This window comes from Psammomys obesus, unplaced genomic scaffold (assembly GCF_907164565.1).
Source record: "Psammomys obesus unplaced genomic scaffold, mPsaObe1.curated_primary_1811, whole genome shotgun sequence".
NCBI classification, from domain to species: domain Eukaryota; kingdom Metazoa; phylum Chordata; class Mammalia; order Rodentia; family Muridae; genus Psammomys; species Psammomys obesus.
In genome coordinates, this window is record NW_026596088.1 from 4,426,407 (window position 1) to 4,442,340 (window position 15,934).

Genomic DNA, 15,934 nt, shown 5'->3' on the forward strand with positions numbered 1-15,934 from the left:
GTCTTACATGCACAGCCATGATCACACACAGAGAGACAGGAGGGAGTGTACCTGGATGTCACACACACACAGAGACAGGAGGGGGGGTACCTGGATGTCACACACACAGAAACAAGTGGGGGGGGGTGCCAGTGGATAACCCAGACACCATGGATTATGGCCTCATTTAATGTAGCCAGTTCTTTGTGGGAGGTGGGCTTTCCATGTTTTGTTTGATGCTGGACAGAGTCAAGGCTCAGACAGGTAAAGGGAGGACCGTGTGGCCAGACCGCACACCTGGAGCCGGAAATGACCGACTTAATCCCTCAAGCCAGCGCCTGATACCTTTCACTTGTCTAATTAGGTGAAAGTCCATTTTGCATTCTGCTTCCCTTGGAACTCTTCAGGTTTAGAACTCACGCTACAGATCATTTGTTTCCACCAGTACAATTACAGTGGTGGAGAGAGAGAGAGGGGGTAAGAAAGAACCTCAGTAGAATGGACAAAGTTCTCCATTCCATGCTGCTTCGGGGGAAAGGCAAACAATACTATCAACCTGAGTAATGAGAAAAAGAAAGAAAAAAAAATCTTTAAAGAATAAATGCTATCAGGCAAAAAAAAAAAAAAAACAAAACAAAAAAAAACAGATAAGGCATGCATTGTGTTTCAAGGAATTCTTCTTTTAAAGTCAACATGAACAGTTCCTTAAGAGCCTAGAAGTTTTTTAATGAGTCCTTTTAGACTCAAGAGGAAATCACTGGGTTTGTAGTTAGTTGGTGCCACAAGTACCTACATACTGAAGGAAAGTGAGCTGCCTGGTTGAAAAAATAAATAAAACGAAGTTGAAACTGGATCCTATTCTTTACCTCAAAATAAGTGCTAAGTGAGGCAAAGGTCAGCTTGCAAGGGGAAGCATGGCAGCACTAAAATAAAACATGGGACTCATCCCTATAAAGATGGTAGAGAGGTGTGACCCGAACACCAGGCACTCTCGTAAAGGAGCCCATCAATTCTCACAAGACACAAAAGAGAACTTGTAAATCAGGAGAGTCATCACCAGGAACAAGGTCAAAGACCCAAGAAAAACTGGGGGAAAAGTACTCCGCATCAAGATTCAATGTTGGGAAGAAATGACTTTTAAGGAAAATCGTTTGTGGATCTGCAAGATATATATATATATTTAATTTAATGAGCATCACAGTAAAGGTAGGGCATAAAAGACTTTTAGTGACATAAGACTACTGGGGAGTATTTGAGCAGTTCTATTAAAAAAAAAAAAAAAGAAGACGAAGAAGATTTTTATATCGTCTGTGTAAAAAGTGTTTACAGGGGCTGAAGAGGCGGCTCAAATGGTAAAGTGTTAGTCACACAAGCATGAGGGCCTGAGATCCCCGGCCCTCAAGTGAAAAGCCAGGTGCCCCAGCACTCACCTGGTGCTGAGGAGGGCAGGGCAGAAGGAAGCCAGGATTTTCCAGGCAGCTAGTCTGAGTCAGTTAGCTTCACACGAAGTGAAGCTGAGGAGGAGGACGGAGGAAGCAGGTGGACCCAGACCTCTGGCCTCCGCATCCACCAATGCACAGGTGCGGTGCATCCCCCAACACAGGCACGCACACACACACACACACACACACACACACATACATGAGCACATACACCCACACATGCAAACATGAAAATCTTATAAATTATGAAAAAAAAATCACAAGGGAAAACGGACCAAAAGCCCAATTCAGAAACGGATAAGTAATAAACTCAGAAGTAAAAATAACACCATAGGCCTTGGGAGATGCCTAGACTCGGCAATTAAAGGATTGCCAATCAGGATTCGGTAAGACAGGCTTTCTCAAGCGTACTCAGCCAGTATGCATACATGCGTAAATATAAATCAAAGAGAAAAATGTTATGCACTTGGGCTCAATACCTACTTCTAGAAGTCCGTCCCTGACTTCCACACAGGGGCATTTGCTGTCACATTACTGACAGTAATGAATTATGGTCACTGTGAACAGGACACAGAACAGCACGTGTCTCTTCATGAAAGACTATCTACATAAGAGGTGTGCAGCTGATCATGTGTGTGTGCTACGGGTTGGCAAACAGTCGGCAAACCTGTGGGCCAACCGTGGATAGTAGCTTGCTATCTTATGGACTACAAGCTGAAAGAATTTTACATTTTAAATAGTTATTAAGAATATATAACATCCCTCTATCCCATAAAATAAAATAAAAAATGTTCATGATCTAGGCTTATGGAAGAGGGAGGGCTACCAATTTGTTTTTGATCTCCACGTATTTTAGAAATGATGGAATAAAAAGGCAACTTATGAACTTAAGAGGCATAAACAGGAGATCATGAGTTCAAAACTAGCCTGGACTATATAGTAATTCCAGACCAGACTGAGCTGTGTAGTGATAGTCTATTTGAAAAACAAGCAAGCAACTCCAGGTATGTGAGAACATATCTGTAATCCCCACATTCAAGAGGCAGAGGCAGGAGGATGAGTTTGAGCTACACAGTAAATTGAAAGCTATCCTGAGCTACTCAGGAGCCTGTCTTGAGGAGCAGGACGAGAAAGGAGAGCAACAAAATATACAATAAAGTCAGTTTATAAAACAGAATGTGCATATGCTCCCATTGGTAAACTAAATGTGTTCCCAGTCTGGGGCTGCTACACAGGGAGAGGTCTGTAGCAGGGTGGTCTGTGAACAGTCACCATCTCTGAATGGCACAGAATCTGTATTGTAAATTTTACCAAAAGGCGAATCTAAACAGATACCATGCTTGGTAGTGTATAGTGTCAGCTCTCTCCAATCCATCCCAAGGACGACACAACAAGCCTTAGGGAAACACAGCAAAATGGTGTTTAGTGTATTCACTGTAATTACAATAGTTTGCATTGACCTTAACAGCTTTGTGATCTAGACTCCGGCTCCTCGAATCTCCACCTTCTGTTTGTTGCTTTGCTTCGAGACAGTTTCCCCGGGTAGCTCACACTGACCTGCACTCGTGATCCTCCAGCCTCAGCCTCCTGAGTGCTGGGACTACAGAGATGCCATACCTACCTACCTCTATTGTTTAAAAAAATTCTTTGACATTCCACATACTTATGTAATGAATTGTGGTTGTTTTAACCCCCATTACTGGCCCTAACTCCCTAAACTAATGAAGCCTACGCAGCTAGCCAAAAGATACTCAACCATACAATAAGGACATTTGCTCAACTACGTTCACAGCAGCTTTATTCATAATAGCCAGAATCTGGAAACAACCTAGAGGTCCCTCAACTGAAGAATGGATAAAGAAACTGTGGTATGTTTACACAATGGGATACTACTCAGCTATTAAAAACAAGGAAATCCTGAAATTTGCAGGTATCCTGAGTGAGGTAGCCCAGAACCAGAAAATTCACACATAGTATATACACATTTATAAGTGGATTTTAGCCATATAATATAGGATAATTATACTAAAATCCACAGACCTAAAGAAGCTAAACAACAAGGAGGACCTTAGGGAGGATACTTAATTCTCATTCAGAAGGGCACCAGAAGAGGTTAAAGAGAGGGAACAGGAAGGGAGCCTACCATAGATGGCCTCTGAAAGACTCCACCCAGCAGGGGATTGAAGCAGATGCTGAGGCCTAGAAGAGGTGTGTGAGGAAGAGGTACTAGGGAGGATGGTAGGACTAGGAAGAGACAAGGGAGGGGCTACAATAGGGATATAAAGTAAATAAATAAATTATATGCAATATAGAAATGAAAAAATATTTTCTGTGCCTTTGACCTAAGTTTCTTCTCCTTCCTTTATTCTGTTTATATTATTTGCTCTTTTCATAATGTCCCAGATTTCTTGTATATATTTTGTGCCTGTTTTTGTTTGTTTGGGTTTTGTTTTTTTTTTAGTTAATATTTTCTTTGACCAAGGAATCCATTTCTTTTATCTTGTCTTCAGTGCCTGAGATTCTTTCTTCCATTTCTTGTATTTTATTGCTTAGGCTTGCCTAGAAGGTTCCTGTTTGAGCTCCACAGTTTTTCATTTTCAGATTTCCCTCAGGTTGGACTTCCTTTATTGATTCCATTTCCACTTTTATGTCTTAACAGATTTTTTTTTCATTTCATTCCACTGTTTGTTTGTGTTTCATTAATGTATTTATTCACATCCTCTTTAAAGTCCCTAGCGTATTCATAGCTATTTTGAAGTCCTTGTCTCGTGTTTCATCTTTACTGCACTTTTCAGGATTACTTTAGTAGGGTTGCTGGGCTCTCCTGGAGATACAGTATCTGCTGTTATTATGTTTTTATGCTGTTGCCTAGTTATCTGGGTTTGGATGATCGTAATTCTAGGCAGTAATATCTTGTCTTGTGTTTGTTGGGTAGGTTCTCCATTCTTTGGTTTCTGTTGGTTTTGTTTGTTTGTTTTTTGGTTGTTGTTCTATTTTGTTTTCTGATTCTTAGGTGAGTGTGGGTAGGAAATGCTTTTGAGGTCATGCCAAGTGTGGCCACTGGGAGTCCTGGGCAGAATGTATTTTAAAGTATTGAGAGCTGACACTAAGGAAGGGAGGTAGCTAGAAGCGAGGGTTGTGAGGGCCCGTAGGAAGGAGAAAAGCTGGGTGTGCCACCAGGGTCCTTATAGACCCCTGGGAATGGGGGAAGAAAGAGAGCTCAGAGCATGTGGTCTGCTACAAAGCTGGGGTAAGACTTGGGGGGGTTGGAATCAGAGGAGTGGAGGGAGAGTGAAGATTGCCTCACTTCCAGTTTTGACCGTTCAAGTGCCAAATGGCCCTTTGGTGTGTGTGTGCTTTCACAGGCCACTTGTGGCTTCCTTGCAGCTTCCCAGAGGAAACATGTACGCAGCCAGGAATAACTATCCTGGCCATTCTGACAGTTAAACCTTATTAGAAACTTCCTTAATTTCCTGGGCCTTACCTGGCCCATCTCCAACTGTAACACAGTACTGTTTTATTTGTTTATTTGTTTCCAAGACAGGGTTTCCCTGTATAGTCTTGGCTGTCCTGGACTTACTTTGTAGACCAGGCTGGCCTCGAACTCACAGAGATCCGCCTGCCTCTAGGCCTCCCACAGTGAACACAGTACTCTGCACTGCAGCCTCTTCCAGCTTCTAAAGACAGGGCCTGTTCATTTGTTCATGGTATCCCAGAAAGGATGGCATGTAAGAGTGTGATAGTGCCTCCCGGGTCCTTTGTTGCCTCTTTACACTCAGCAGAACCTGGCCCCAAGTAAGCATTAGAGTAATTAAGCATCACTGTAATTAGTCTACCCTCACTCCCTGCTCCATGCATCAGTGAGTTTCTTTAGGATAATGCACTCTCCCCAATTCTGTGGCTTAAAGCAACCCTGCTAGGCTGGCTCACAATTCTGAGTCCACTGGTGTAGCTTCTCGCCTGGGCTGGCTAGGCTGTCCTCACCTGGCACACTTACACATCTGCGGTCAGCTGTCACGTTGTCCGGCTAGGATGCAGGTAGGGGGGATTTCATCCGGGACAGCACAGCTGTGCTTCTCATGGCGTGCTCTCTGGCAGATGAGGCTGACTTCGTCACACAGATCACTAAAGTGAGGAGAAGGCAAAACCCAGCGCAAACCACTTTTTCAGCGGTTGCTAGTGTTTTTCTTGTTCCGTTGGTTCATGTGAATCCCACCTTCCACAGCCCCGGGTACCCCCAAGGGATAGAAGCTACCTTCAACATAGTGGTGCTGGGGTCTCCTTCCTTGAGAACGAGTCCTCAAGGACCTCTCTCACTTGCTTTGTGATTCTCCTATCTTCCATCACCGTGTATGCGGACATCTTTCCATGAAGCCATGACCCACCCTCAGGTTTCAGACCTTCCTGCCCTAAATTCTTCCACAGTTGGGAAACAATGGGTGGCCGAACACTGGAGAGGATGGGTCTTAGCTGCAGCCCCTCCCCCCTCCCCCAGTTCCCACTGTCAACTTCATCATCCATCAAGGAGTTGAGCAAGCTCTGCCAGCAGCCAGAGCTGACGTCTCTTCTCTGCATCAGAGCTGAGCAAGATCTTGTTTGAAGACCAGGCAGAGCCGCTTCCCTGACCATCTGCCTTTCTCACCAGGGGCCCAGCAAGAGTTGGCAGTGTAGCGCTGGGGTAGCCTCAGCTAACGCTGGCACACTTTTGCTGATTCTTGTGCTGGTCTTCAAGTTCGGTGATACTCAACAGGAACCAGACACAAACCTTCCCGCAACTCTCTGTGGCGGCCACTGCAGGTGGCACCTGGGTCCTCCACAACTGAATTCCAAGAATATCTTCTGAGATGCACCTAAGTGGCATATTCAGCTACAGGTAGGACCATATCATTCTCAGGTGGTCAGTGTCCTCAGCACTCAGGTTATTTTGTTGATGTGTTGATATCTCCACTGGTTTCACTGTCTCTCTCAGGACATGGAATATGCCCAGATACAGGAGCCAATCAGCTTTATATGCTGTCATGACAATTTGAACAGGGCCCAAAGCAAAAATGGTACTTCATTCAGGCAAAGGCCAAGGTGACAGACAGGATGCCAGGTCATAACCAGAGTGGAAGTTCACACTTGGTGAAGAGGAGATATTTAAATCGTGCTTTATAAAATAATGTTGACTGGGAAAGGAACCAGTAGGTGTCATGTCCCTTTAGAGGCAGCCTGGTAGGTTGGAGAAAGGAAACCAGGAAGGGAAAGTATTGCAGGCAGGGGAGGGTGTCATTGGAGATGTGGGGGTGGGGTGGAGTGACACTTAGGGTCTTGGACTTGACGGGACAGGGAGGAATTGAAGCCTGCACCAAGAACAGGAATGTTGGGGGCTTAAGATGGAGTGTAGACTGGTCTGTCTTACTCTTGGAGGTGCTGACTCAGGATGAAGTCCTGCCAAGAGGCAGGCTCTCACTTTTCTGTGAGGAACAAAACCTGCTTCCTTTCCACTGGGCTGGCTCGGAAAGCATTTGAATCTTGGCCACTCCAATAATCTGGCCTTTGCATTTCCACCAAATACCTCAAATTCATTGCCATGGAATTTCATATGAAATACTCAGGTTTCAGGGTCCGCCTTTAGTCCCATCTACTCTGCAGCTTTCATTCCTGTACTTTCTCAAAACCCCACCCTTGATTTGATACAGATGCCCCACACCATAAAAACTGGACTGCTTTGTCCTGGGCTCCCAGAACTGCCGCCTTCAGGAATTCATTTCTCTGCTGTTAGTGGTTTGCATAAACAGGCCTTCGGCCAGCAGGGACACCCGTGTCTCTAAGCATGAGATGAACACGGATCTCTCCCAGGAGCCTCAGACAGTTGCTACAATTCTGGCAGGAAGAGAGAAGTGTTTCTCTCGAGTTGTGACTAGCCATAATTGTATAGAAAATGAACCACATCTCAATGTTCATGAGAACTTTGGGGGGAACCCAGGGTTGATTTTGGATACATTTTATCATTCTCCACCTCTCACTGAACCCGGGGCTATTTTGGCTAGACTGGCTGGCTAGCAGCAAGCCCCGGGGGTCCCATTGTCTCTGTACTCAACCAATTCTGGAGTTAGCAGACAATATGCCTAGTGTTTACATGGGTCTGAGGAATTTCAACTCATGATTTTGTGCTTGTGTAGAAATCAGGTAACCCACTGAGCCATCTATGCAGTCCCCAAATGAACTCCGTTTTTCAAATAAAATTGTTTTGTTTCTGTTGTGCTAGCATGGAACCCAGGGCCTTAAAAGTGAGCTAGGCAAGTACTCTATTTTAGTATTTGAAGAGACATCACTGACATTAAGAGTATGTTGGTATTTTAAGGGACACGTCATAGCACTGACACTAAACCTAACGGAGCATCACTCTCTTTGAAAAGATAGTCTATGAAACTAAACAAAAGGCAAAGAAGAAACGAAATGAACATTGTAGACTCTTGCCGTTCAGGTGCTACCTGGGAGGGAGATGGGACCAAGGGTGTAGACCCTACAGGGAGGTGTTGTCATACTGACACCAATCTACAGTGTGGGTGGGTGGGGGAGGGGGAGCAGGACATAATTTCTGCTCGTGAAGAGCACACATGCACATGTGAAATGAGAAGGGCAGTCTGGCGAGGTGACTTGGAGGATTCAGCTCTTGCCATGCCAAGCCTGATGACCCATTCGATCCCCCGTGTACACGCTGGAAGCTGGGAACCAAATTCCAAAATTGGGCCTCTGACCTCCACACCTACTCATACATGACCCTAAAAACATTTTAATTAAAAAGGAAGAAAGAAAGAAAGAAAGTCTTGCATGGTGGTAGACAACTTTAATCTCAGCATGTAGGAAGAACTGAGTTCAAAGCCAGCCTGGCCTATATAGCAAGCTACAGGCCAGATAGCGAGAACTTGTCTCAGAAAAAAAAGAAAGAAAAAAGGCCACAAACACGCACACAGTGCCCCCATTTACCAGTGTTGCTGTGCTTTTACGTTTATCACTAAGTCATGGTTTTGCTCCACTAAACAAAGCTCCCCACTACAGTCACAGGTACTGGGTTAGTAGGTAATACTCAGGAAAAGACATTACAAGCCTGAGACCTTCCTGAGGGTGAAAGGTGAGCAGAAAGGAAAAGCGCTCTCCTTTGCGGACTCACTTTCTCTTTGGGCTGTCCCAGCACACAGCACACCCACTCCCACTGACAGGCACACTACAAGCGGAGCACAACTGAGCCTCCAGGGAATGCTGGGCCCAGGGCTCCCAACTGTGGAGGGGGGGGGGTTGTGACCCCTGCTGAGGACCGGGCCAGAGCTTCCCCACAGCCATTCTTCTTCATGCAGCTGCAGCACTGGGCCTGTGTGACTTGTGGAGCCCTAATCTGCAGCATAATGACTCTTCAGTCTCACTACTGCTGTTCTGGCGGATCACGATCCCAGCGGCTGAAAACACCTCAGTAGCTTGAGCCTAAGGTCAAGTTTTCCGCAGGAGGGTCTTTCCAGGGCCTCTGGCCTTTTTAAAGCTTTAATTTTTATGAGTTTTAGTGATAGATGTATGTGTGCACCCGTGTGTGAGTGCGTGCATGTGAGTGCAGGTGCCCCGGAGGTAGAGTAACGGGCAGTCAGTCATGAGCCGGCCGGGATGGGCAGCTCCTCCGCAGAGCGTGCCCATAACCTCCAAGCCCGCTCTCCAGCCCTGGCCACTTCAGCTTCCAGAGGTTGCTTATATTCCTTCTTTTGGCCCTTTCCACCATCTTCAAAACCCATCCCGCCACAATCCCTGTTCTGTCACTGCCCCTTGTCTGGCTGTGTCTTCTTGTCTGGCTTCTGTAGAGCCTAGAGACTGCACCGAAGTCCCAGATGATCTCTGACAATCTCATTTTGAGACCCTTACCTTAGGCTCACTGACAAAAATGCCCATTTACCATGGCGGAAGCTGTACAGGTTCCAAGGAGCCAGGGTATTTCAGGAGGCATTATCCAACCTGCCATGGCAACTGCAATGAAAGAGGCAAGTAAGGAGGCTAGCCTGGCCAAGAGAAGAGCTCTGTCATCTGTGGCAGGTCAAGGGTCAGAGTGCATGAGGTGCTGCAATAAAGAGCACAGGGAGGAGTAGACTCCCAAATGGTTTCTGACTCACAAGGTAAACCAATGTCTGAACAAGACTCAGGCTCCTGCGTCTCAGCTGCCATGGATTTGAACCCTGGCCTACCCTACCCCACAGGCAAAGAATACCATCGGACACCAGCAGGGTCCAGCACACACAAATGGCGAGTGAGATTTATTTAAACAATGATAAGTGACAGGAACAGGGTCTGGTGTGTTCGTCTTCGTAACCATGGGCTCTGGATGTGCGACAAGACCAAGGACTGGGATGAGACTGCTCGTCCCCCCAGATGCCCAGGGCACTCCCTTGGCTGGACACTTCAGCTTCCACCTCAGCAGGAGCCTTCAACAGATTAACAGGTTATCTCCTTCAGACCTAAGGGGAGAAACGCAGATGCTGTCAGACGCTGTGGCAGAGCAAAGGAACTGGGGAGGAGGGAGGCACGCGACTCTGCTGCTTGCCCGGCCCTGGGCTCTAGCATGATCCACTGCTGGACCTTGCTCCCTGCCTGTAAGAAACAACATTTCAGAAGAGAGTGAGAAGTCAGGCTAGCTTTTGTTTATGGGTGGCTTAAAGTGGATTAACAAAGCATTTCATAACAATTTATGGGCTCTGTGCAGTAAATGTGCAAACCTGCCTACTGACTGCTGAACTTTGAGCAAACACAGATGGTTCTTCATTGTGTGCTGACACGACGAAGATGCCTTTGACATTAAAATGTTCATTGTACCAACCTGGGCGAGGTGGTGTACACCTGTAAGCCCAGCACTTGGGAGGCTGAAGCAGGAAGACCATAAGTTTGAGGCCAGCCTGGGCTTCAGTGAGACCACCCTGTTCCCAAAAGCACACCACACACACACACACACACACACACACACACACACACACACACAAAAAAAAAAAAATTAAAAAAGGAAAACTAAATAGTTCAACTTACTGTTTGAATAAACAACAGTTAACTTAAAAAAAAATCAGAAACTTGTAGTTCCAAAAGCTTGGGAAGGTTAAGTACATTCAGACATAGTCTCGTGATAGAATTTAGTGAGCTTCATCAAGAAGCTCAGTAGCAAGAGAGAAAATGCTCATGTCACACAACTAAACTGAAGAAAACACAGGAGCCACATAAACACGGGAGTTTATATGAACATGTAAATTCAACTGCACTGAAGATAGAGGCACTCAGCACAAGGGCAAGGAGTAGCTTGGCAGGGTCACCCCTCCTCATGGTTTCTCTGCTTTCACATGTGTGAGTGAGGCTCAGGGGTGCAATCCATAAAGTCAGGCGAGGCACACCTGTAGTTCTGGGAGGCCGAGGTAGGAGACATGCCAAATTCAAGGCCAGGCTGTTTTATACATCTCAAAGCAACCAAACAAAAAAGGCAGCTGTTCTCTTAGGAACTTAAATAAATAAATAACAGCATCTAGAAAACAGCAGAGGGAGGTATTGGCAGAGGCTGCCTGAGACCAGGCCACAGGTAGAGCTTCTGTGCTCTCCCTTCCCCAATTTTCCCAAGTTCCAACTACAACTTCCTGTGTAATTAGGGCAGGTTCCAATATAACACACAGCAATAAAGGGACCTCCATCCAAACCAAGTTGGAAGGACTTTGTGGCCCCAAGCGTGGAGCCCACGAAGGCTGCACCGCCATGGAATGCCTCTCAGGTGTCACTCCAATCATATCTCGGGGAGACTGAAGTCACCAGAGACCTGGACTCTGATGTGCTCTCACTGGGCTGTTCTGCTCAAGGAACAGCCAGCCACTGGGAAGCCAGAACAAGTGTGGGAGGGGTCAGTAGAGGCCGGAGCCAAACCTGGAGAGCCAGGTGCTAAGGTTCCTGCTCTAAGCTCTCCATCTTGCCTGCCTCCGTCAGGCAACCACACCCCAACCCTAGAGAGGAGGGAGAAACTGCCCCAGAAGCTGAGTGGCTCTTTTAGAAATCAAATGACCCATGTGTTAATACTGAGTAACCCTGTAAGTCTGTGCTTTGAAAACCTGAAAAAGGAACCATGACTTCTCTGGACACATGGTGGGTATGCATACATGTTTCTCTAGCTCTCTGAACCTGAACTTCCAGGTGTGCCTTTCATTTCCGGAGAAGAAGGCTGTCCTGACTCCAGGCCCAAGTGAGAGAGGCGCAGCCTCTTACCTAGCTCCTGTCCGCCTCGGGTGGCCCAACACAGGCAGTAATGCCGCATGAGCTGCTCCAGAAGCTCCATTTCATCCAGGAACTCAAGGGATTCTATTCTGTGCAAAGATCAAAGCAGGAGATGTATATCACAGAGTTAGAAAGGAGGGTGCTGAGCCGCAGGGATGACATATTCAAGACATCACGTGGAAAGGAGACGGATATAAAATGGAATACACATTGTGGAGGAAGGGAGGTGCCGGAAACATGGAGGTGAAGGCACTTGCTGCTCTTTCAGGGGATCCAGGTTCAATTTTCAGTACCCACCCACACAGAGCCTCACAACTATCCTTAACTCCAGTTCCAGTGGATCTGGTGCCCTCTTCTGGCCTCTAAGGGCATCAGGCACACACTGCAAGTGCACACATATGCAGGCAAAACACTTACACCCATGAAATTAAAATAAGTAAAAATTCAGAAAGAAAAAGAGCTGGAAGTTAGCTCAGAACAGCACACACTTAGAACATACAAGGTCTTGAAGAAAGGAGGAATGGGAGATCATGGGTGGGAGGAGACAAAGGAAAAGGAGGAGGAAGGGTTTCCTACCCCAAATGTCAAAACAAACCAATCAGAAGGGTATCTGAGGTACTAATGGCAAAGGACCAATTTCTTTGCCCTATAAAGAGCTATAACTTTTACACTAACTTAGAGACAAAGAAAAGATCAGTCTGATAGAACAGAAAAAACCAAGGTTTTCCAACTCATTTATGAAAAAAATGAAAACACAGGATCATTGTCTTAGGAATATATTGCTATGATGAAACACCATGATCAAAGCAAGCTGGGGAAGAAAGGGTTTATTTGGCTTACACTTCCATATCACTGTTCATCATGAAAGAAGTCAGGACAGGAACTCAAGCAGGGTGGGAACCTGAAGGCAGGAGCTGATGCAGAGGCAATGGAGGGATGCTGCTTACTGGCTTGCTCCTCACGGCATTCTCGGCCTGCTTTCTTATAGAACCCAGGACCAGCTGCCCAGGGACGGCTCCAATCACAAAGGGCTGGGCTCTTCCCATTGCTTACTAATTAAAAAAGGCCCTACAGGTTTGCCTATAGCCTGATCTTACGGAGGCATTTTCTCAGTTGAGGTTCCCTCCTCTCAGATGACTTCAGCTTGTGCCAAATTGACATAAAACTAGCCAGCACATCAGTTTTTCGACTCTCAGACAGAACAAAGACTGAAAGATGGGCACAGGAGAAAAGGCACTCTCCCATTTGCTAGTAAGATGACAAAACAGGATTGCCTCCCAAGAGGGCACTTTGGCCTCTTTCAACACGGAGCACCAACACCCTCCAACCCTGCGACTGACCTTGCCTCTTAAGAATTTACCCTGTGTACACAGACACATTGCCAAGGGCATCCCTACAGCACCATACCACCAACTTAGTAACAAGAAAGAAATGAACTCTAGTAGATCATCTGCATGAACTGAAACACGCTCGTACATTAGGTCTCTACGCCAGGACACGAACCAGGGCAGGTCTGCATGGATTAGCATTAACTTCCAAGATAAATCCTGAAGCTTTACGGACATTAACAAGGAATGTGTGCTAGTATAGCACCATCAGTGCAAAGAAAGAGGTGCACATGTTTTGGGGGACACAGATGATTTGGGGGAAATACAAATAAAACTAGAAAAGTAAATTGTCTCAAGAGGTAGGGAGTAAACAAACAGGCAGTGGGTGAGAAGGTTTTCCTTTGGTTTTTACTCTGTAGTACTTTGTTATTTGAAAAATCAGGTACATGGTATGACTTTATCAAGAGGGCATTTTAAGTATAAATGAATATATACAGAAATATGTACAAACAAAATAGCAATACTCTCTCCACTGGAATATGTTCACATTGTGAAGGGAACTGAGGCACAACTGAAGAGTATTAGAATGAAGAGATCCACGTCGCCACTATTTGCAATAGCCTCTGCTGGCAATCTCCTCGGGGCAGTGCCAGTCTGTGTGCATTTGCATGTGTGCACATGCATGTGCGGGTTTCTGTAGCTGTGTGCGCATTCCTATCTCAGCCTGTGAGCCTAAGGACCGCATCTGGAAGGAGAATGACTCTCTGCAATGTACTGTGGCTGCTTCCCAACTACTCTTACTTAAAGGCATCTAACATGGTTTGAGTAACGGCCCTAAGGGCCATGTATTAAAGGAGTGGCTCCCAGAGTGGTGCTAGCGAGAGGTGGTGGAGCCTTTAAGAGTGGAACCTAGCAGGAAAAATGTTGGACTCTCACAGTCCAACAGAACTGTGAGAGTCTAGTCCCTTCTTCATCCTTCCTTTTGCTTCAAGGTTATGTGTTATGTGACTTTTGTTCTAATATGCCCCTGTCATGTGAACTCACAATAGTTCAAAAGCAGTCGGGCCAACAAGTCACAGGCTGGATGCCTCCAAAACTCTGAGTAAAAACAAATATTTTCACTTTCTACAGGATCGTCTCAAGTAGGTGTTATAGTAAGAGAAAGCCAAGTAGAGTAGAAAACTGGCACAGGGAGGAAGACAGGTTTTGCCACCACAGACCTCATTACTGGACAGCCTTAGGAGATGGTTGCTGGAGGGGTATGGCAAGTAGAGGGAGGCAGGCCAGAGCAAAGCTGGGATGCTGATAAAAACACAGACAATTGGCAATGCCAGCTAAGTTTATGGTGGAAAGAAAACTGATCTGGAAACTGGACATGAGGCCACCCTTGCCACACTGTGACAAACTGATCGCACCTTGTCCATGCCAGAGACTTTGTGTGGGGCTGAGATGAACAATGATGGACCAGTTTATCTGGAGGAGGAGCCTTCACCTCAGCAGAGCACATGACACGCAGCAGCAGGACTGTTTACAGCGAGACCCAGAAGCCAACAGCAGTGGAGTGGAAAGACTAGAAAAGAATGCAGCCCAGTGCTGGAAAGATGCTCAGCAGATAAGACTGCTTCCTGCTCTCCCAGAGAACCTGAGTCCAGTTCTCTGCACTCCAGAGGACATCTGAATTTAGTTCCCAGCTGAATTCAGTTCCAGTCTTGCGTTCCTGCTTTGACTTCCTTCAAGGTTGCATTACAACTTGGAAGTGTAAGCCAAATGAATTCTTTTCTCTCCAAGTTGCTTTTGGTTTGAGTGTTTTGTCACAGCAACAGAAAAGTAACTAACACCAAAACACATAGCAAAACAACAACAACCAAAAAAGATAGCCAGTGGATAGAAACAGAGTCAGGACAGCTTGGTCCAAGGTACAGTTACTAGATCTGAGTAAAAAAACAAAGTGTGTTGAAGGACACCTCAAAGCGCGTCTCAGTCTGCAGGTCTATCCCAGACATCGTAGCCCCAGAGCATACAGATACAAATGCAAACTTCTTTTGAAGACTTTCCCATAGCACTGGGTACCCCGTTCACATTAGCTGCCTATCATCTCCTCTGGCTCCTGGCCATGAGAGGACAGTGTGCTCTGCTATGCGCATTAACACAGTCCCCGAAGTAATGGCCAGCTACCACGGAATGAATCTCCACACCGTGAAGCAAAACAGCCCTCTTCTAAGTTGGTTTCAGATGTGTCAGAGTAATGGAGGCTAACTAACAAAACATCCAAGGCATATTACCCAATAAAGTTCCAAAGAAGAAAACACAGAGCCTTAAGGAAGCCTCCAGAATGGTGACTACCTAGCATCACTAAGAGGACACAGTACAAAGCATAAAGCTATTCACTAGCACTCAAGTTCACAAGAACAAACATATTGGGGCCTGTTCTGATCTTGAATCCCTTGTGCAGACAAAACCCAGGTGACATCCAGAGTTGGAAGGCCTGTCTGGGGTAGGCAGAGCAAAATTCACCTCTCTGTCACACCTGGTCTCTGTTAGGATTACATGTGCTGTATGCAAGAGGCCATGGCTGCATGAGACAAAAGACTGCCCAAGAGAGTTTCTTCCCCTATGGCTAATGCTCCTTACAGATTCCTACCTGGCTGTCTAGAGTAAATTTGCCAGAGCAAAACATTATACATGCCAGACCAGAGATGTTCAAAATATCACCTTGACACGTATCAAGTGGAAGGCAGTCTTACAAAAAAGAAGCTTCCACAAGAATCCAGAAAGTACCAGCATACAAGACTATACTCTCTTTGTTTGTTTGTTTGCTTTGTTTTTGAGACACGTTTCTCTGTGTAGCCTTGACTGTCCTGGAATTCACTCTATAGACCAGCTGGCTTTGAACTCACAGAGATCCACCTGCCTCTGCCTCCTGAGTGG

The 15,934-nt window shown here is 46.0% G+C and overlaps 1 protein-coding gene across 1 annotated transcript in view; it reads right to left on the minus strand.

Annotated features, from left to right (window-relative positions):
- Positions 1-9,669: 9,669 nt before the first annotated feature.
- Lcmt1 (leucine carboxyl methyltransferase 1) overlaps positions 9,670-15,934 on the minus strand; it is a 53,716-nt gene continuing 47,451 nt past the window's right edge. Inside the window, exons 10-11 of the mRNA XM_055627667.1 lie at positions 11,670-11,767; positions 9,670-9,898 (exon numbers count right to left, since the gene is read on the minus strand). Coding sequence (XP_055483642.1) covers positions 9,876-9,898; positions 11,670-11,767 — 121 coding nt within the window. The 3' untranslated portion in view covers positions 9,670-9,875. The remainder of the gene's footprint in view (positions 9,899-11,669; positions 11,768-15,934) is intronic.